This window comes from Nerophis lumbriciformis, linkage group LG12, assembly GCF_033978685.3.
Source record: "Nerophis lumbriciformis linkage group LG12, RoL_Nlum_v2.1, whole genome shotgun sequence".
NCBI classification, from domain to species: Eukaryota; Metazoa; Chordata; class Actinopteri; order Syngnathiformes; family Syngnathidae; genus Nerophis; species Nerophis lumbriciformis.
This window is the reverse complement of record NC_084559.2, coordinates 16,113,146-16,134,958: the sequence shown is the minus strand read 5'-3', so window position 1 is coordinate 16,134,958 and position 21,813 is coordinate 16,113,146. Positions and strand designations below refer to the sequence as shown.

General features: G+C 38.8%; 1 protein-coding gene across 1 annotated transcript in view; it reads right to left on the bottom strand.

Annotated features, from left to right (window-relative positions):
* The window catches only part of LOC133623032 (rho GTPase-activating protein 25-like), a 32,512-nt gene extending 11,569 nt beyond the window's left edge, over nt 1–20,943 (bottom strand). Inside the window, exons 1-5 of the mRNA XM_061985945.2 lie at nt 20,775–20,943; nt 16,007–16,209; nt 15,837–15,924; nt 7,454–7,564; nt 5,741–5,948 (exon numbers count right to left, since the gene is read on the bottom strand). Coding sequence (XP_061841929.2) covers nt 5,741–5,948; nt 7,454–7,564; nt 15,837–15,924; nt 16,007–16,209; nt 20,775–20,838 — 674 coding nt within the window. The 5' untranslated portion in view covers nt 20,839–20,943. The remainder of the gene's footprint in view (nt 1–5,740; nt 5,949–7,453; nt 7,565–15,836; nt 15,925–16,006; nt 16,210–20,774) is intronic.
* Nucleotides 20,944–21,813: the final 870 nt, after the last annotated feature.

Sequence of the window (21,813 nt, the reverse complement as noted above, 5' to 3'; positions counted from 1 at the left end):
CAGAGAATTTGGAGAAATCACTGCACATAAGCGGCTGAGCCATGACCTTGAATCCCTCAGGTGGTAGGTACTGCATCAAAAAGCGACATCAGTGTGTAAAGGATATCACCACATGGGCACTTCAGGAAAACCACTGTCAGTAACTACAGTTGGTCGCTACATCTGTAAGTGCAAGTTAAAACTTTACTATGCAAAGCCAAAGCCATTTATCAACAACACCCAGAAACGCCGCCGGCTTCGCTGGGCCCGAGCTCATCTAAGATGGACTGATGCAAAGTGGAAAAATGTTCCGTGGTCTGACGAGTCCACATTTCAAATTGTTTTTTAGAAACCGTGGTTTAGCTTGTTTCTCAACAAGCTATTGCAAGGAATTTAGGGATTTCACCAGCTACGGTCTGTAATATCATCAAAAGTTGAACAACTTAAGTCAGTGTTTTTCAACCTTTTTTGAGCCAAGGCACGTTTTTTGCGTTGAAAATATCCGCAGGCACACCACCTGCCGAAATCATTAAAAAAACGAAACTCAGTTGACAGTAAAAAGTCGTTGTCGCAATTGTTGGATATGACTTTAAACCACTGCGAAGAGGTGGCGACTTGTCCAGGGTGTACCCCGCCTTCTGCCCGATTGTAGCTGAGATAGGCTCCAGCGCCCCCCGCGACCCCAAAGGGAATAAGTGGTAGAAAATGGATGGATGGATTGACTTTAAACCATAACCAACTATGTATCAATATACCTCTTGTCTCAAAGTAGGTCTACCGTCACATCACGCCATTTTTTGCTGTTTTCCTGTGTGTAGTGTTTCAGTTCTTGTCTTGCGCTCCTATTTTGGTGGCTTTTTCTCTTTTTTTGGTATTTTCCTGGAGCAGTTTCATGTCTTCCTTTGAGCGATATTTCCCGCATCTACTTTGTTTTAGCATCCAAGAATATTTCAGTTGTTTTTTTCCTTCTTTGTGGGGACATTGCTGACTGTCATGTCATGTTCGGATGTACATTGTGGACGCCGTCTTTGCTCCACAGTAAGTCTTTGCTGTCGTCCAGCATTCTGTTTTTGTTTACTTTGTAGCCAGTTCAGTTTTAGTTTCGTTCTGCATAGCCTTCCCTAAGCTTCAATGCCTTTTCATAGGGGCACTCACCTTTTGTTTATTTTTGGTTTAAGCATTAGACACCTTTTTACCCGCACACTGCCTCCGGCTGTTTCCGACATCTACAAAGCAATTAGCCACCGGCTGCCACCTACTGATATGGAAGAGTATTACACGGTTACTCCGCCGAGCTCTAGACAGCACAGACACTCAACAACAACACATCATTTGCAGACTATAATTACTGGTTTGCAAAACATATTTTTAACCCAAATAGGTGAAATTAGATAATTTCCCACGGCACACCAGACTGTATCTCACCCGCGGCACAGTGGTTGAAAAACACTGACTTAAGCTGTACGTCAAGCAAGAATGGGAAAGAATTCCACTTCAAAAATGTGTCACCTCAGTTCCCAAACGTTTACTGAGTTATAATAATAATAATAATAATAATATATTTTATTTGTAAAAAGCACTTTCCATTGAGCAAACAACCTCAAAGTGCTACAGTGTATTAATAAAATGAATAAAAAGCCAAAAAAAAAATAAATAAATAAAAACTAGGTGTATGCACACATACACCTAAAAAAGGCTTTTTTTTTCTTCTTTTTTTTTTTAAAGAAGGGTTTTTAAACCGTTAAAAAAAAACAAAAAAAAACATTCCCAGTCTGTGGTGCCCTCAGGTGGTCAGGGAGAGCGTTCTACAGACTGGGGGAAAAAATGAAGTTTCTCAGTGTGAACATTAAATATCTTGTCTTTGCAGTCTATTCAATTGAATATAAGTTGAAAAGGATTTGCAAATCATTGTATTGTCTTTTTATTTACGAATTACACAACGTGACATTTTCACTGGTTTTGGGGTATCTAACAAGACGTCGTCTACACACACAAACCATGCTGAGCCATACTTCTTTCATTCATTCATTTTCCAGCGTTCAGGATCACGGTGAGCTATGCACCCTGGGTTGGTCAATCCCCGGCGGGTACAAGAGGTAGATTCACTTGTTTGAACTATGTCACTCTATCTTGGCCATTTATTTAGGCAACGCAAGCTGTGGGGGGAAAAAAGGTTATGGTATTGTGTAGGCAGGCTTCCTCTTGCGTGCCCACCTGAACAGGATGTGGTGTGAGAAGAAATCGAAGTCGCTCTGCATTTCTCTCGAGGTACTTTCTGGTGTGTTAACTCATGAAGAAATCTCTGGGGAGAATGTCTGGGGGTGTGTGTGTGTGTGTGTGTGTGTGTGTGCGTGTATTTCTACCCTTCTTGAGACATCAAGAAGGAAAAGTAGCTTCCATATGAGGAGGTGTGAACAAGTGATGACATAAATCATGGTCCCAATAACATTGCATCTAACAGAGAATGTCTCATTTGCACCCCCTGGTGGTGAAATCTATCAAAATGAGGGTGGTCCCAAAAAGGAGGGATTTTTCAAATTGACTGTGTCGGTTTTAAAAGTGCTCCCCCTCTGGTCAACATATGAAATAACAAGTGTGTGTAAAAATTTGAAGTGTGCCCCCTTTCGCCAAAAGTAATTAAAAACATAAAAGATATGTATATAGAGACATACTGTAATAACTTGAAATAAATAATGAAGATTCTAAATCAATTACAAAAATAAATAAATTAACTCAAAGCAGTCTTTTTCTCACAATGTGTTGTCTTTTTTCTTATAAAATTGGGAAAAAGTTCTCATATTCTTTCTGTTTCTGTAATATTGCAATATTTTCTTGTGAAATTAATACTTTTAAAATGTAAAATTATTTCTTTTTAATGCAAAATGGTAACATTTGTTGTATAAAATTCCGACTTTTATCACAGTATTGCCATTTTTTTGTTGTTCTTGTAAAATACTGAGATTTTTTGAGTAAAATTATGACTTTTGTCATCATTTTGCCAAGTAAAATTCTGATTATTATTATAATATTGGCGACATGTTAAAGTGTTCTTATAAAATTGTGACTTTTTATAAAATTGCCAAAATTTCAAGCTTTTCTTGTAAAATTCCGACTGTTATTGAGTAAATGCCAACTTTTATCATAATATTGTACACATGTTCAGTTTTTCTTGTAAGATGTTGACTTCCGCTAAATAAAATTATGACTTTTATTATAATACTGCCAAAATTCTAAATTTTTCTTGCGAAATTGTGACTTTTTTCTTGTGAAATTCCAACTAATTTTTCACAACAAGCTTTTTTATATTTGCATAGTATGTATATATTATTAATGTTGTAAATACACATCTTTATATATCTAGAAAGGGTGGTCCTAAAGAGGGAGGCATTTTCCCGAGGTCTCAAGAAGGTAACAAATACAAGAATATGCGTGTGTGTGTGTGTGTGTGTGCGCATTTGTGTGTGTGTTTGTATTTCTAGCCTTCTTGAGACATCAAGAAGGAAAACTAGCTTCCATATGAGGAGGTGTGAACAAGTGATGACATAAATCATGGTCCCAATAACATTGCATCTAATAGAGAATGTCTCATTTGCACCCCTGGTGGTGAAATCTTTCAAAATGAGGGTGGTCCCCCTCTGGTCAACATATGAAATAACAAGTTTGTGTACAAATTTGAAGTGCGTCCCCTTTGGCCAAAACCAATTTAAAAAGTTAAATAAATATGTATATCGAAACATACTGTAATAACTTGAAATAAATAATGAAGATTATAAATTAGTTACAAACAAAAAATTCAAAAATAAATAAATGAACTAAAAGCAGTCTTTTTCTCACAATGTATCAACTTTTTTCTTATAAAATTGGGAACAATTTCTCATGTTCTTTCTGTAATATTGCAATATTTTCTTGTGAAATTAATACTTTTTTAATTTAGAATTATTACTTTTTAATGCAAAATGGTGATATTTGTCATATAAAATTCTGACTTTTATCACAGTATTGCCATTTTTTTGTTGTTCTTGTAAAATAGTGACATTTTTTGAGTAAAATTATGACTTTTGTCATCATTTTGCCAAGTAAAATTCCGATTATTATTATAATATTGGCAACATTTTAAAGTGTTCTTATAAAATTGTGACTTTTGTCGAGTAAAATCACAAGTCTTTTTTTAATAAAATTGCCAACATTTTAAGCTTTTCTTGTAAAATTGCGACTGTTATTGAGTAAAATTCCAACTTTTATCATAATATTGCACAAATGTTCAGTTTTTCTTGTAAGATGTTGACTTCCGTTGAGTAAAAATACGACTTTTATTATAATACCGCCAAAATTCTAAGTTTTTCTCGGGAAAGTGTGACCTTGTGAAATTCAACTAATTTTTCACAACAAGCTTTTTTATATTTGCATAGTATGTATATATTATTAATGTTGTAAATACACATCTTTATATATCTAGAAAGGGTGGTGCTAAAGAAGTAGGCATTTTTCAGGTCTCAAGAAGGTAACAAATACAAGAATGTGTGTGTGTGTGTGTGTGTGTGTGTGTGTGTGTGTGTGTGTGTGTGTGTGTGTGTGTGTGTGTGTGTGTGTGTGTGTGTGTGTGTGTGTGTTCTTGTACTTGTACCCTTCTTGAGACATCAAGGTGTGAACAAGTGATGACATAAATAATGGTCCCAATACAGAAAACCATTGCATCTAAGAGAGAATGTCTCATTTGCTCCCTGGTGGTGGAATCTATCTAAATGAGGGTGGTCCCAAAAAGGAGGGATTTTTCAAATTGACTCTGTTGCAAGTCTTGTGTATTCTTTGTAACTTGTTTGTGTGTGCTATGGCTATTGAGGTTTTTTTTTCCTGGTCTCAGTCTGGAGTCCAGCTTTAGACTGAATTTTTTTTTTTACCCCCATCAATGTTTACCTGTTTTATACCTTTTTAAGGAGCGCCTGAAATTGGCTGGCGCTCCTGTTTTGTCCCCCTATAATGTTTATCTGCTCTTGAGTGGGACTGTGCTGAAAACTGTGTGTCGGTTTTAAAAGGGCTCACCCTCTGGTCAACATATGAAATAACAAGTGTGTGTAAAAATTTGAAGGGCTCCCCCTCTGGCCAATATATGTTATAACAAATGTGTGTAAGAAATTGAAATGTGCCCCCTTTGGCCCAAATGAATAAAAATAAAAACAATTATATAGAGACATGCTGTAATAACTTGAAGTAAATAATGAAGATTAAAAAACAATTCAAACAAAAAAACTAAAAGCTTACCTTTTTTATATTTGCATAGTATGTATATATTATTAATGTTGTAAATACAAATATTTATATATCTAGAAAGGCTGGTCCTAAAGAGGGAGGCATTTTTCCGGGGTCTCAAGAAGGTAACAAATACAAGAATGTGTGTTTGTCTGTGTGTGTGTGAGTGTGTGTGTGCGTGTGTGCGTGTGTGTGTGTGTGTTCTTGTATTTGTACCCTTCTTGAGACATCAAGGTGTGAACAAGTGATGACATAAATCATGGTCCCAATAACATTGCATCTAATAGAGAATGTCTCATTTGCTCCCTGGTGGTGGAATCTATCTAAATGAGGGTGGTCCCAAAAAGGAGGGATTTTTCTAATTGACTCTGTTGCAAGTCTTGTGTATTCTTTGTAACGTGTTTGTGTGTGCTATGGCTATTGAGGTTTTTTTTTTCCTGGTCTCAGTCTGGGGTTAGGGTTAGGGTTAGGGTTTACTCAAAAAGTTCCGTAGGTAAAGAGGCGTGTGCATCACCTGGGGAAAGACGGCCTCTCTCCCGCATCGAAGGCATCTCTGAACTGTTTGACAGAGTTGTCTTGCCCAGGCAGGCGGAAGATGCCTTCCTCATTCAGACCGTGTTCTCTGATGTACTCTACACACTTCTGGACTAGGATCGGCACCATGTGGCAACCAAAACGCTTCTCGTACGTCACGGTGTCTGTGAGGCTTTTACCGAACACTCCTGGGACACAAAAAGAGAGACACTTAACCAAATAAAGAGCAGGAAAAGTCATGATGTAATGTGTGTTTATTATGATGTCATCTTTCACTAGCAGTTACGTACACAGTACAGTGGTACATTGGTTTTCAAACACCCCGCCTTTGGTTTGTTTGGTTAATTAAAAAAAAAAAAATCAAACTGCAGTGAAGTTGGCACGTTGTGTAAATGGTAAATAAAACAAATGTCAACAAATGCGTGAGCAAATTGTTGAACAGTTTAAGAACAACATTTCTCAACCAGCTATTGCAAGGAATTTAGGGATTGCACCATCTACGGTCCGTAATATCATCAAAGGGTTCAGAGAATCTGGAGAAATCACTGCACGTAAGCGGCTAAGCCCGTGACCTCGGATCCCTCAGGCGGTACTGCATCAAAAACCGACATCAGTGTGTAAAGGATATCATCACATGGGCTCAGGAACACTTCAGAAACCCAGTGTCAGTAACTACAGTTGGTCGCTACATCTGTAAGTGCAAGTTAAAACTGTACTATGCAAAGCGAAAGCCATTTATCAACAACACCCAGAAACGCTGCTGGCTTTGCTGGGCCTGAGCTCATCTAACATGGACTGATGCAAAGTGGGAAAGTGTTCTGTGGTCTGACGAGTCCACGTTTCAAATTGTTTTTAGAAACTGTGGACGTCGTGTCCTCCGGACCAAAAGAGGAAAATAACCATCCGGATTGTTATAGGCGCAAAGTTGAAAAGCCAGCATCTGTGATGGTATGGGGGTGTATTAGTGCCCAAGACATGGGTAACTTACACATCTGTGAAGGCACCATTAATGCTGAAAGGTACATACAGGTTTTGGAGCAACATATGTTGCCATCCAAGCATGGACGCCCCTGCTTATTTCAGCAAGATAATGCCAAGCCATGTGTTACAACAGCGTGGCTTCATAGTAAAAGAGTGCGGGTACTAGACTGGCCTGCCTGTAGTCCAGACCTGTCTCCCATTGAAATTATGAAGCCTAAAATACCACAGACTGTTGAACAACTTAAGCTGTACATCAAGCAAGAATGGGAAAGAATTCCACCTGAGAAGCTTCAAAAATGTGTCTCCTCAGTTCCCAAACGTTTACTGAGTGTTGTTAAAAGGAAAGGCCATGTAACACAGTGGTGAACATGCCACTGTGACAACTTTTTTGCAATGTGTTGCTGCCTTTAAATTCTATTTTAATGATTATTTGCAAAAAAAAAAAGATGTTTCTCAGTTGGAACATGAAATATCTTGTCTTTGCAGTCTATTCAATTGAATATAAGTTGAAAAGGATTTGCAAATCATTGTTTTTATTTACCATTTACACAACGGGACAACTTTTGAGGTTTGTACATGTAAAGGCAGAAAAACTGTCCTGCTTTGTTTTGTTTTGTTTTTTTACTGCATTTGCATATCTATGCACATTCCTTCTTGGAGTTTGGATGGAATAAGTCTAAAAATGTTTTTGAAGTAACATTTGAAAGGGAACCTCCACTCGGAACGCCGACGACTTTGCGCAGCGTGCGGACCCACTCCACCATGTCGGTCTGAGAGTTGGCCATGAACACATAATGGCATCGCTCTTTTTCTCCATTTGTACCTGCCAGACATAAAGAATCATGTGTGGGTATTAACAGCACATCCATCACACAACCATACTTGCCAACCTTGAGACCTCCGATTTCGGGAGGTGGGGGGAGGGGGTGGGCGTGGGCGTGGTCGGGGCGGGACGTGGCGGGACGTGATTAGGGGCGTGGTTAAGAGGGGAGGAGTATATTTACAGCTAGAATTCACCAAGTCACGTATTTCATATATATATATATATATATATATATATATATATATATATATATATATATATATATATATATATATATATATATATATATATATATATATATATATATATATATATATATATATATATATATATATATATATATATATATATATATATATATATATATATATATATGTGGCGCAGTGGAAGAATGGCCGTGCGCGACCCGAGGGTCCCTGGTTCAATCCCCACCTAGTACCAACCTCGTCATGTCCGTTGTGTCCTGAGCAAGACACTTCACTCTTGCTCCTGATGGGTGCTGGTTAGCGCCTTGCATGGCAGCTCCCTCCATCAGTGTGTGAATGTGTGTGTGAATGGGTAAATGTGGAAGTAGTGTCAAAGCGCTTTGAGTACCTTGAAGGTAGAAAAGCGCTATACAAGTACAACCCATTTATCATTTATTATATATATATATATATATATATATATATATATATATATATATCATACTTGCCAACCTTGAGACCTCCGATTTCGGGAGGTGGGGGGCGTGGTCGGGGATGGGGGCGTGGTTGGGGGCGTGGTTACGAGGGGGGAGTATATTGACAGCTAGAATTCACCAAGTCAAGTATTTCATACATATTTCATATATATATATATATATATATATATATATATATATATATATATATATATATATATATATATACATCCTGAAAATATGCAAACAAAACTCTGTTTAGATAATTGATACTTCAAACTTGCATAAATAAATCTTAAGGAATATAACATAACTTGGCTTCTGAGAGCTTCAAAATGTAATGAATAAAATGCTAAAGTTGTTGATTAACAAGCAATTATTTTAATAATTAAATATGGTCATTTTAAATGAATTATTATGATCATTTAAAATTAATTATTTCAAATATGTTTATTTAAATTATATGGCTGGATGTAATAAGGAGTCAGAAAAAATACAAATAAAAATACAATTAATTTTGATGTTTTTAGCAAAATATAGTAAACATGTATTTATTTATTTATTTTTTTCATTAATAAATATATTTATTTTTAGGTAAGATAAACATAATAATACAATTTATCTCTAGTCTGGATGATTTAGTTCTTGTCACCCTGTTGTCCTCCCGTTGTGAAAAAAGGCTGTTCTCACTCAGGTCCGCATGGAGCTGGAGGGGGCGTGGCCTCCAGCTCCGGCTGAAAATCGGGAGATTTTCGAGAGAATATTTGTCCCGGGAGGTTTTCAGGAGAGGCGCTGAATTTCAGGAGTCTCCCGGAAAATTCGGGAGGGTTGGCAAGTATGATATATATATATATATATATATATATATATATATATATATATATATATATATATATATATATATATATATGTATATATAAGAAATACTTGACTTTCAGTGAATTCTAGCTATATATATAGATATATTTATTTTATTATATATATATATATGTATATATAAATAAAAGAAATACTTGAATTTCAATGTTCATTTATTTACACATATACACACACATAACACTCATCTACTCATTGTTGAGTTAAGGGTTGAATTGTCCATCCTTGTTCTATTCTCTGTCACTATTTTTCTAACCATGCTGAACACCCTCTCTGATGATGCATTGCTGTGTGGCACGCACAAAAGTGCTTTCATCAAATGCATTAGAGTCTGGAATCTTCCATCTCTCCCTAGCATGGCCCAAAACCGGTCAATCTTTGCTTCCTGAGGAAGATCTTCACTGCCAAGCACTTGGTAGTCCACTACTTCTTCCCGGAGGCTATCCAGGTCCAATCGCAGCTGCGGCTTGGAACTTACAAGCTGTTATGAGAGTAGCGTATGTGTGTGTGTGTGTGGCCCTTTAATAGGTGAGCATGTGAGGTGAGTGACGTCAGTGAGTGTGTGGGTGAGAGAAGAGAGGGAGCGGTAGCGTGAGTGCGGGCGTGGACTAGTTTGTTTTGTGTTGGATTGGCTGTGTGCGAGCAATCAATAAAGCAAGATTTGCAACTAATCGCCGGACTCAGGCAGAAAAGGTGCAACAAAGCGTATTTCTTCATCTTACTCGTCGTCGGCGTCGCCATGGCTGTATCTTCCTCGTTCTTCTGCTTCGTCTCCTTGTTGTGTGCGCAGTTGTACACTGCACTCTCTAAAAGCCGTATATGTTATCATACTTGCCAACCTTGAGACCTCCGATTTCGGGAGGTGGGGGTTGGGGGCGTGGTCGGGGGTGGGGCGGGGCGTGGTTGGGGGCGTGGTTAAGAGGGGAGGAGTATATTGACAGCTAGTCACCAAGTCAAGTATTTCATATGTATATATATATATATATATATATATATATATATATATATATATATATATATATATATATATATATATATATGTATATATATATATATATGTATATATATATATATATGTATATATATATATATATATAGAGAGAGAGAGAGAGAGAGAGAGAGAGATATCTACATCCTGAAAATATGCAAACAAAACTGTGTTTAGATAATTGATACTTCAAACTTGCATAAATAAATCTTAAGGAATATAACATAACTTGGCTTCTGAGAGTTTCAAAATGTAATGAATAAAATGCTAAAATTGTTGATAAACAAGCAATTATTTTAATAATTAAATATGGTCATTTTAAATGAATTATTACGATAATTCAAAACCAATTATTTGAAATATGTTTATTTTAATGTATAATTCTATGGCTGGATGTAATAAGGAGTCCCGAAAAAATACAAATAAAAATACAATTAATTTTGATGTTTTTAGCAAAATATAGTAAAAATGTTTTTAGTTTTGTTTTTTTTAAATTAATAAATATATTTTTTTTTAGGTAAAATAAACATAGTAATACAATTTATCTCTAGTCTGGATGATTTAGTTCTTGTCACCCTGTTGTCCTCCCGTCATGAAAAAAGACTGTCCTCACTCAGGTCCGCATGGAGCTGGAGGGGGCGTGGCTTCCAGCTCCGGCTGAAAGTCGGGAGATTTTCGGGAGAATATTTGTCCCGGAAGTTTTTTGGGAGAGGCGCTGAATTTCGGGAGTCTCCCGGAAAATTCGGGAGGGTTGGCAAGTATGATGTTATTGATGTTATAGATGGCAGTATTGTCCTGTTTAAGAGTATCACAACATTGCTGTTTACGGCAGACGAACTGCTTTACGGTAGACAAAAACAGGACTGCTGTTGTTGTGTGTTGTTGCCGCGCTGGGAGGACGTTAATGAAACTGTCTAACAATAAACCCACATAAGAAACCAAGAACTCGCCCTCCATCATTCTACAGTTGTAACGTGTTTGGGCAGGCACGCTGTTTATATCGTGGGAAAACACCAGGGCTCCCACTAATTCAGCGTTATAGTAAGTTGCATTCTTCATGCATTGTAGCTGGCGGACAACCAATATAGACACAGAGCTAACATTTTGACATCAGTGGCATTAATCGGAATAACGTAAGAGATGACCACTGCACTAGAAGGTAAACAGTGTGCAGCTGCGGAGTTCATGGATCCAACAAAAGCATTTGGCACATGAAATAAATTAGATCGGTATGGCATCAAAGGGTTGGTCTTGCACTTGTTAAGAAGTGATCTAACTTAAATAGGAAGCAACACGTGGAGTTAGACCAGGGGTCGGCAACCCAAAACATTGAAAGAGCCATATTGGACCAAAAATACCAAAAAAAATCTGTCTGGAGCTGCAAATAATTAAAAGCCTTATATAAGTGTTATAATGAAGGCAACACATGATCTAAGTATCTATATTAGCTATATTAGCCTACTATCAAGTAGGCTAATAGTGACAGAAAATAGAACAAGGATGGACAATTCAACCCTTAACTCAACAATGAGTAGATGAATGTTATGTGTGTGTATGTGTAAATAAATGAACACTGAAATTCAAGTATTTATTTTATTTATATATACATATATATATAATAAAATAAATCAAAATGACGATGTGTCGCAGGCTGACGCAAATCTTCGTTGACAGAAATGTTGAAATGTAATATTTATTAGACCCATTTTTACAACATTGGAAAACATTGGTAAAACAGAGGCTTCTCAGAAGGTGAGATAACTCCTGGAAATTACTGGCGTTTAATGACCAAATGTATAGATGTGTGTGTCCAAGTTAAAGAAAACGTCATTGGGTTTATTACAATCTTTGCAAGCTGTGTTACGTTTGCTGTGGTCTGGAACAACATGGCACATAAACAAATATCAGAAATGCAGCCAATATTACATACAGATAATGTGTCATGAGACATGCAAATATGAATTAAATACACAGAGGACATAAGTAAATGAGCTCAAATATACCTGCAAATGAGGCATAATGATGCAATATGTACATACAGCTCGCCTAAATAGCATGTTAGCATCGATTAGCTTGCGGTCATGCACTGACCAAATATGCCTGATTAGCACTCCAACAAGTCGTTAACATCAACAAAGTTCATCTTTGTGCATTCACGCACAGCATAAAAAGTTTGGTGGACAAAATGAGACAAAGAAGTAGTGGCATAAAACATGTCTGTCTGTGGCATCTTTGAAGAAAGTTGTGCATGTAAACAAACTACGGTGAATTCAAGGACCGCCAAAATTAGTAGGACAAAATGGCAGCACTTGCCAAATCCTCTCATCAGAGAATCATTTCTAACAATTAGGGAGGTTTGTGTCATGTTGTCTACCTACAAAAACCCTAATAAAAGAAAAATATATTTTCCCCCCCATCTTTTTCTATCATCATACATTTTTGAAAAAGCTCCAAGGCACTAGGTTGCAGACCCCTGAGCTAGGCGAACATATGTCTACACACTACATATATCTTGTGGCGTTCCCCAGAGGTCAATACTGGGACCAAAATTGTTCAATCTCTACACTGCAAAAACTGCAAACTAAGTAAGATGAAATATCTCAAATAAGGGTGATATTTGCTTATTTTCTGTCTGATAAGATCATTCTTCTCACTAAGCAGATTTTATGTTAGAGTGTTTTACTTCTTTTAAGTGTTTTGGTCCTAAATGATCTCAGTAAGATATTACAGCTTGTTGCTGAGATTTGATGACCTATATTGAGTAAAACATGCTTGAAACTAGAATATCAAGTGTTGCAAAGCTGTGTCATCAACACTCACAAGTATAAAACTACTTTTTTGAAGTAATCATTTCTTATTTCAAGCATGAAAAAAAAAAAAAATCATGACTTTGACACAATTGTGTCTCATAATTAAAACAGATGACAGCCAAATACCTACTCAGTGGCCTAGTGGTTAGAGTGTCCGCCCTGAGATCGGTAGGTTGTGAGTTCAAACCCCGGCCGAGTCATACCAAAGACTATAAAAATGGGACCCATTACCTCCCTGCTTGGCACTCAGCATCAAGGGTTGGAATTGGGGGTTAAATCACCAAAATGATTCCCGGGCGCGGCCACCGCTGCTGCCCACTGCTCCCCTCACCTCCCAGGGGGTGATCAAGGGTGATGGGTCAAATGCAGAGAATAATCTCGCCACACCTAGTGTGTGTGTGTGACAATCATTGGTACTTTAACTTTAACTTTAACTTTAAATGGACTTTGCTGTTTTATTTTCAATGAAACAATAGAAAACACGTAATCATATAGTAGTACAATTGGCACAGTACAGTAAACTGACAGTTAATATTTAAACATTTAACATTTCAAACAATTTTGAACAGAAATAGTTCATGCACATTCAGATAAATTCTTCAAAATGACAATTAAAACATTTTTGGCCGGGCGGCGCACTAATTGACTGAAAGAGCACGCACTTGGCGTGATGATGTCATGTTATCCATGGAAAAATGCATTTTTAGACCATATGATTTGCCTGAGCGGCTAGGAGACCCCAAGAGTAACAAGCGGTTGCCTTGTTGCCTTTCCATTAAGAACAATAAATTAGTTTTTAGTATAAGTTTGCTGGTTTCAAGAAATGTAATGCCGAGCGCATATCATTATGTCAAAATAATGGCACTAGCATTTACTTCATTTAAGAATATTTTTCAACATATTGAGCAAAAAGGTCTCTTAATTTTTTTTTTCTACCAAAAAAAGTGCACTTGTTATTAGTGAGAATATACTTATTTTCAGGTATTTTGGGGTTCATTGAAGTTAGCTCATTTTACTTGTTTTGGAAAGTCTTGACAAGCCACATGTTTTTGTTCTATTGGCAGATAATGTTGCTTAGTTCAAGTAAAATACCCCCCATTTTTGTATTTTTTTCCCTTGTTTTTGAACACTGACTTTTTGCAGTGTGAAGAAAAGTCCAAACCCTTGATTTACTGAATCTAAAATACTGTAATTCACTGATGTGGTGCATTTGCAAACCACTAAAAGTATGCACAGTAGGCACAAAAGTGCAATAATTCTTCTCAACAAAAGAGGAGAAAGATGTTCCTACTAGAGAAAATGCTTACTTAAAACAATTGTATGCACGTCCAACAGCTAAAATACAGTGACGTGCGGTGAGGTTGATGGCTGGTGAGGCACTGACTTCATCACAGTCAGATTTACAAACATATGAACCCTAAAGAGTATCTTATTCACCATTTGATTGGCAGCAGTTAACGGGTTATGTTTAAAAGCTCATACCAGCATTCTTCCCTGCTTGGCACTCAGCATCAAGGCTTGGAATTGGGGGTTAAATCACCAAAAATTATTCCCGGGCGCAGCGCCGCTGCTGCCCACTGCTGCCCTCACCTCCCAGGGGGTGAACAAAGGGATGGGTCAAATGCAGAGGACAAATTTCATTACACCTAGTGTGTGTGTGACAATCATTGGTACTTTAACTTAACTTTAACTTTACACATACAAACTGTAGCACCCAAAAAAGCACATTTAATAAAAAAAACGTTATTATGGTCTTACCTTTACTTAGAAATTAAGTCCATGCGCCGCAACTAAAGCCCTCACTTAAACTTTCCACGTGCAAGATTGAATCTATTTAAAAAAGTGTAACCGAGGGTTTATAAATGTCGCCTATACTGTATGAAACTACAAAATAACAAACACGGAGGCTCCAGTTTACACGAGGACCACTTTATTTACCTTCTTTCAAAAACTTCCGCTCCACCCCATGTCATCACTTCCGCTCTTAGCGCCTTCAAAATAAGAGCTCAAGGCATATACTGTATAACAGCGCATAACAGGAACTTAACATCACAAAGAGGAAAGCCCATGAAAATAGGTTACAAAAGTTATTTAATAAGAAGCCAAAAAATGCAAAAACAATAATGTTCGTGTTGGAGGAGTTGTGAATTAGGTACACCTGCAGTCTGCAGGTGTACCTAATGTTGTGGCCCTGCAGTCATTCACAACTCCTCCAACACGAACATGATTGTTTTTGCACTTTTTGGCTTCTTATGAAATAACTTTTTTAAATAGATTCAATCTTGCATGTGGAAAGTTTAAGTGTGGGCTTTAGTTGATATAACAATTCTACGGTGGGGGTGCAGGAGGCGGGGTTACTGGAGCCTCAGCCAGTGCGTCTTTTGCAGCCGTTTTATGATCGCTCAGCACAAGAAATACGTTACACACATACAGTTGTTGACAAAATACACTGTACATTATATACCTCAGCTAACTAAACTATGGAAATGTATAATATAATTCATATAGCAATACAGTCTCACTGCACAGCAGGCCAGCAGTTAGCCGAGTCCGCAATCCATGTTGAGGCCCTGAGTGACGTGCCTCAACTGGCTGCTGATCACCGCACCGTCTCTTCTCAGTATTTGAACGGCAAATGTGAAAATTCAGCGATTTTGAATAAAAATAATCTAAAACTGGTGAAGTTAAATGGAAAACAACTTTATAGTATAATCACTGGATACATATAACAATGTAATTAATTGTTTTTCTTTTTAGGGCCTCACCTGCCTCTAGTGACTGCACGTCACAGTTAAAACAACCACCATCCATGTATCTATCTGTAGTAAATTACGCATCCCTTGTTTTGTTTGTGCAAAATAAAAAAGTTGCCTCATATTAGATTGCATACAATTTGGGTATAAATACTAGAGTGTAGCTGCAGTATATAAATATTACCTGGTACGATTTCAAAGATGTATTTCCCATTGTCGTCAGAGTTTGCGGGCAGTTCGTTGATCTTACAGAACTGCAGCTGGATGAATCCCTGTAAAACACATATTGAAACCACCATCTTGTAGCATTCCATATATCCTTCAAAGTAACCGGACTGAATGTCGATTCCTCACCAGGACGGTGGTCTCTCGGTCATCTTTGTGGTAAGTCAGAGTGCTGCCTCTCAGCACAAAGTAGCGCTGCTGCCAGTTCTTCACCAAAGACCTTTGTTGTTTTTTGAGCCAGCCGGCCTTCAGAGGTCTCTCCATGGATTTAGAGACGCGGCGTGAGCCAGGACCTGGGGTTCCCTCGGCAGGTAGTATGCTCTTGGACCGGGCTAAGATGCATCGGAGGGAAAAAACATCACAGAAACATCTTCGCTAAACGACTGCTTCCTCTTTTCACCCTGAATATGCAATATTTTTAGGATCTTCGGTTTTAACCCTCAGGGTGGATAGAAACTGCTGACCAAGTTCCTGTTGGGGCTGCCAGCACAGAGCTGCGAACCATACAAAGGTCTCGAGATGACACGGAGTGCAGGTGCGGACACAACAAAGTGCAGTGATGATAGGACGGACGGTACATCTGAGCCAAGGCCGGTTTATGCACTTGTTCTTTATTCAGTGTGACTTGGTAAGACGACTACAGTATAGAGAAAAAGTAGGGCCTCGCTAGGGTAAACGGGAAGTGAGAACGGCACTTTGAAGGCCTCCACCTACACGTTTGAATAGTCTGTGGTCTCACACAAAGTCATATATGGTAAATGGGTTATAGCTCTTTTCTACCTTCAAGGTACTCAAAGCGCTTTGACACTACTTCCACATTTACCCATTCACACACGCATTCACACACTGATGGCGGGAGCTGCCATGCAAGGCGATAACCAGCACCCATCAGGAGCAAAGGGTGAAGTGTCTTGCTAAAGGACACAACAGACGTGACTAGGTTGGTAGAAGGTGGGGATCGAACCAGGAACCCTCAGGTTCATGCCGTCAACATGTACAACATTCCTTGTCTCTTCTTTTAATTGGACGTTCATTGTTAAAGGGGAACATTATCACCAGACCTATGTAAGCGTCAATATATACCTTGATGTTGCAGAAAAAAGACCATATATTTTTTTAACCGATTTCCGAACTCTAAATGGGTGAATTTTGGCGAATTAAACGCCTTTCTAATATTCGCTCTCAGAGTGATGACGTCACATCGGGAAGCAATCCGCCATTCGTCAAATCAGCTCTGTTATTTTCCGGTTTTTTTCGACTGTTTTCCGTACCTTGGAGACATCATGCCTCGTCGGTGTGTTGTCGGAGGGTGTAACAACACGAACAGGGACGGATTCAAGTTGCACCAGTGGCCCAAAGATGCGAAAGTGGCGAGAAATTGGACGTTTGTTCCTCACACTTTACCGACGAAAGCTATGTTACGACAGAGATGGCAAGAATGTGTGGATATCCTGCGACACTCAAAGCAGATGCATTTCCAACGATATAGTCAAAGAAATCTGCCGCCAGACCCCCATTGAATCTGCCGGAGTGTGTGAGCTATTCAGGGACAAAGGACCTCGGTAGCACGGCAAGCAATGGCGGCAGTTTGTTCCCGCAGACGAGCGAGCTAAACCGTACTTGCCAACCTTGAGACCTCCGATTTCGGGAGGTGGGTGGTGGGGGGTGGGGGCGGGGGCGTGGTCGGGGGTGGGGCGGGGAGCGTGGTTGGGGGCGTGGTTAAGATATATATATATATATATATATATATATACATATATATATATATATATAAGAAATACTTGACTTTCAATGAATTCTAGCTATATATATATATATATATATATATATGTATATATATATATATATATATATATATAAATAAAATAAATACTTGAATTTCAGTGTTCATTTATTTACACATATACACACACATAACACTCATCTACTCATTGTTGAGTTAAGGGTTGAATTGTCCATCCTTGTTCTATTCTCTGTCACTATTTCAGAACACACACATTAAACAAATATACATTATAAAATCAATAAGAAAACGGGAGCTCTAATTTGGGAGTCTGAATTAGGATCAGAAGTTCCTATATAAACATTGCACACTCACGTCGCCTTTTTGTATTGATTACTGCAGCTGTGCACTGGATTCATTCACAAATACAAACTACAACTCACAAACACTTTAGAGTTAGGCTCCACCATCAGAATGTGTACTTAAACTTATAAAGATCACATGGATATTATTCAGTGAGTTGATTCACCAAAACTAACCTGTTATACAGGAGGAAAAAGCACACAGGACGTTTCAATTGTTCACAGACCTGTCGCGCTCATCAGAATGACAAGACACTTCCGGTCTGCAGGTGATAGCATTCAATTGGGAAGAAACGCCCTACTGCCCCCTACTGACCAATGTGAATACTGATAAATGTGTAATGACAGCTCCAAAAACAAATTCAAACCACAAAATACAATAAATAAATCAACACAAAAATGTGACACATTATGGGTGGGTCACATATGCATGTACAGTAGATGGCAGTATTGCCCTGTTTAAAAGTGTCACAACATTGCTGTTTACGGCAGACGGACTGCTTTACGGTAGACGAAAACTTGACTGCTGTTGTTGTGTGTTGTCAACACGTCACTCAGGTCCGCATGGAGCTGGAGGGGGCGTGGCCTCCAGCTCCGCCTGAATTTCGGGAGTTTTTCGGGAGAAAATTTGTCCCGGGAGGTTTTCGGGAGAGGCGCTGAATTTCGGGAGTCTACCGGAAAATCCGGGAGGGTTGGCAAGTATGAGCTAAACCCCCTGGATGTCTTGGCTCACACCGTCCCTTATGCCACCGAAGATGATCAAGAGAAGAATATCGACCCTAGCTTCCCTGGCCTGCTGACATCAACTCCAAAACTGGACAGATCAGCTTTCAGGAAAAGAGCGCGGATGAGGGTATGTCTACAGAATATATTAATTAATGAAAATTGGGCTGTCTGCACTCTCAAAGTGCATGTTGTTGCCAAATGTATTTCATATGCTGTAAACCTAGTTCATAGTTGTTAGTTTCCTTTAATGCCAAACAAACACATACCAATCGTTGGTTAGAAGGCGATCGCCGAATTCGTCCTCGCTTTCTCCCGTGTCGCTGGCTGTCGTGTCGTTTTCGTCGGTTTCGCTTGCATACGGTTCAAACCGATATGGCTCAATAGCTTCAGTTTCTTCTTCAATTTCGTTTTCGCTACCTGCCTCCACACTACAACCATCCGTTTCAATACATGCGTAATCTGTTGAATCGCTTAAGCCGCTGAAATCCGAGTCTGAATCCGAGCTAATGTCGCTATAGCTTGCTGTTCTTTCCGCTATGTTTGTTTGTGTTGGCATCACTATGTGACGTCACAGGAAAATGGACGGGTGTATATAACGATGGTTAAAATCAGGCACTTTGAAGCTTTTTTTAGGGATATTGCTGGATGGGTAACTTCACGGTGGAAAAGGGGTTAGTGCATCTGCCTCACAATACGAAGGTCCTGAGTAGTCTTGGGTTCAATCCCGGGTTCGGGATCTTTCTGTGTGGAGTTTGCATGTTCTCCCCGTGACTACGTGGGTTCCCTCCGGGTACTCCGGCTTCCTCCCACCTCCAAAGACATGCACCTGGGGATAGGTTGATTGGCAACACTAAATTGGCCCTAGTGTGTGAATGTTGTCTGTCTATCTGTGTTGGCCCTGCGATGAGGTGGCGACTTGTCCAGGGTGTACCCCGCCTTCCGCCCAATTGTAGCTGAGATAGGCTCCAGCGCCCCCCGCGACCCCAATGGGAATAAGCGGTAGAAAATGGATGGATGGATGGGTAACATATTGAAAAAAACTTCGAAAAATAAAATAAGCATATATGTTGCCATCCAAGCAACGTTACCATGGACGCCCCTGCTTATTTCAGCAAGACAATGCCAAGCCACGTGTTACAACAGCGTGGCTTCGTAGTAAAAGAGTGCAGGTACTAGACTGGCCTGCCTGTAGTCCAGACCTGTCTCCCATTGAAAATGTGTGGCGCATTATGAAGCCTAAAATAGCACAACGGAGACCCCCGGACTGTTGAACAACTTAAGCTGTACATCAAGCAAGAATGGGAAAGAATTCCACCTGAGAAGCTTCAAAAATGTGTCTCCTCAGTTCCCAAACATTTACTGAGTGTTGTTAAAAGGAAAGGCCATGTAAAAGAGTGGTAAAAATGCATCTGTGCCAACTTTTTTGCAATGTGTTGCTGCCATTAAATTCTAAGTTAATGATTATTTGTTCTCAGTGGGAACATTAAATATCTTGTCTTTGCAGTCTATTAAATTGAATATTATTTGAAAAGGATTTGCAAATCATTGTATTCTGTTTTTTTTTTTACCATTTACACAACGTGCCAACTTCACTGGTTTTGAACGATAAACAACTTTTTAACAATAATTAAACATAATAAAAGCAGAATAAAAATAGGACATGTCTATCTTTTTACATACTTTGTTGGTCCCATAATCCCCCGCACACAAGCTGTCGATAATAATGTAATTTAAATGTTGCAGGCGGTATCAGGACTTGTTTTATCTATGATCAGTCTGCATGTCTGCCTGTTGTCACCTCAATGTGTGGGAAGTTAAAGCTATTGCATAAGAACACTATATATTTGTCCTCGAAATATAGTATGAATTTTTCCATTTAGAGTATTTCCATTTGATTTTTTTTAATGTGCTTATAATAATAATGCAACTTGCATTATTTTCTATAGTAGAAAAACTGTGCAACATTTTCTTTCTTCTATTTCCATCACAATTGCATTCGACGCTTCTTGATTTGTTCAAAAATGTTTTTTAGTTGATTTTCTTTTCCTGCGGTCAGTGAACGCAGCACGGGCCGGGCTGTACTTACCTATTCGTGCTGGGTCAGCTTTGAAGGTGCTGAAATCCCAGTTGCGACGCAGTTTCAGAGACATAGTCCTCAATGTCTAGTAGAGGTCAGAGTTAATTGCACACACACACACACACACACACACACACACATTGACATTCACACACACACACACACACACACACACACAGTAAAGTAAACTATCGCAAATCGCACTTCCTGCTTCCTGTGTGCTCATCTTTGTTGTGTTTTTTTCAAACTTTCAAAACACTCGTGTTTCCTCATGCCGTCTTTCTTTGCTTCCAGACTTGTTTTGAAGAAATGTTCTTTTTGTTGTGTAAATGATAAATAAAAACAGAATACAATGATTTGCAAATCCTTTTCAACTTATATTCAATTGAATAGACTGCAAAGACAAGATATTTAATGTTTCAACTGAGAAACTTTGTGCAAATAATCATTAACTTAGAATTTAATGGCAGCAACACATTGCAAAAAAGTAGTTTTACCACTGTGTTACATGGCCTTTCCTTTTAACAACACTCAGTAAACGTTTGGGAACTGAGGAGACACATTTTTGAAGCTTCTCAGGTGGAATTTTTTCCCATTCTTGCTTGATGTACAGCTTAAGTTGTTCAACAGTCCGGGGGTCTCCGTTGTGGTATTTTATGTGCCACACATTTTCAATGGGAGACAGGCCTGGACTACAGGCAGGCCGGTCTAGTACCCGCACTCTTTTACTACGAAGCCACGCTGTTGAAACACGCTGAAATAAGCAGGGGCGTCCATGGTAATGTTGCTTGGATGGCAACATATGTTGCTCCAAAACCTGTATGTACCTTTCAGCATTAATGGCGCCTTCACAGATGTGTAAGTTACCCATGTCTTGGGCACTAATACACCCCCATACCATCACAGATGCTGGCTTTTACACTTTACACCTAGAACAATCCGGATGGTTCTTCTCCTCTTTGTTCCGGAGGACACGACGTCCACGGTTTCCAAAAACAATTTGAAACGTGGACTCGTCAGACCACAGAACACTTTTCCACTTTGCATC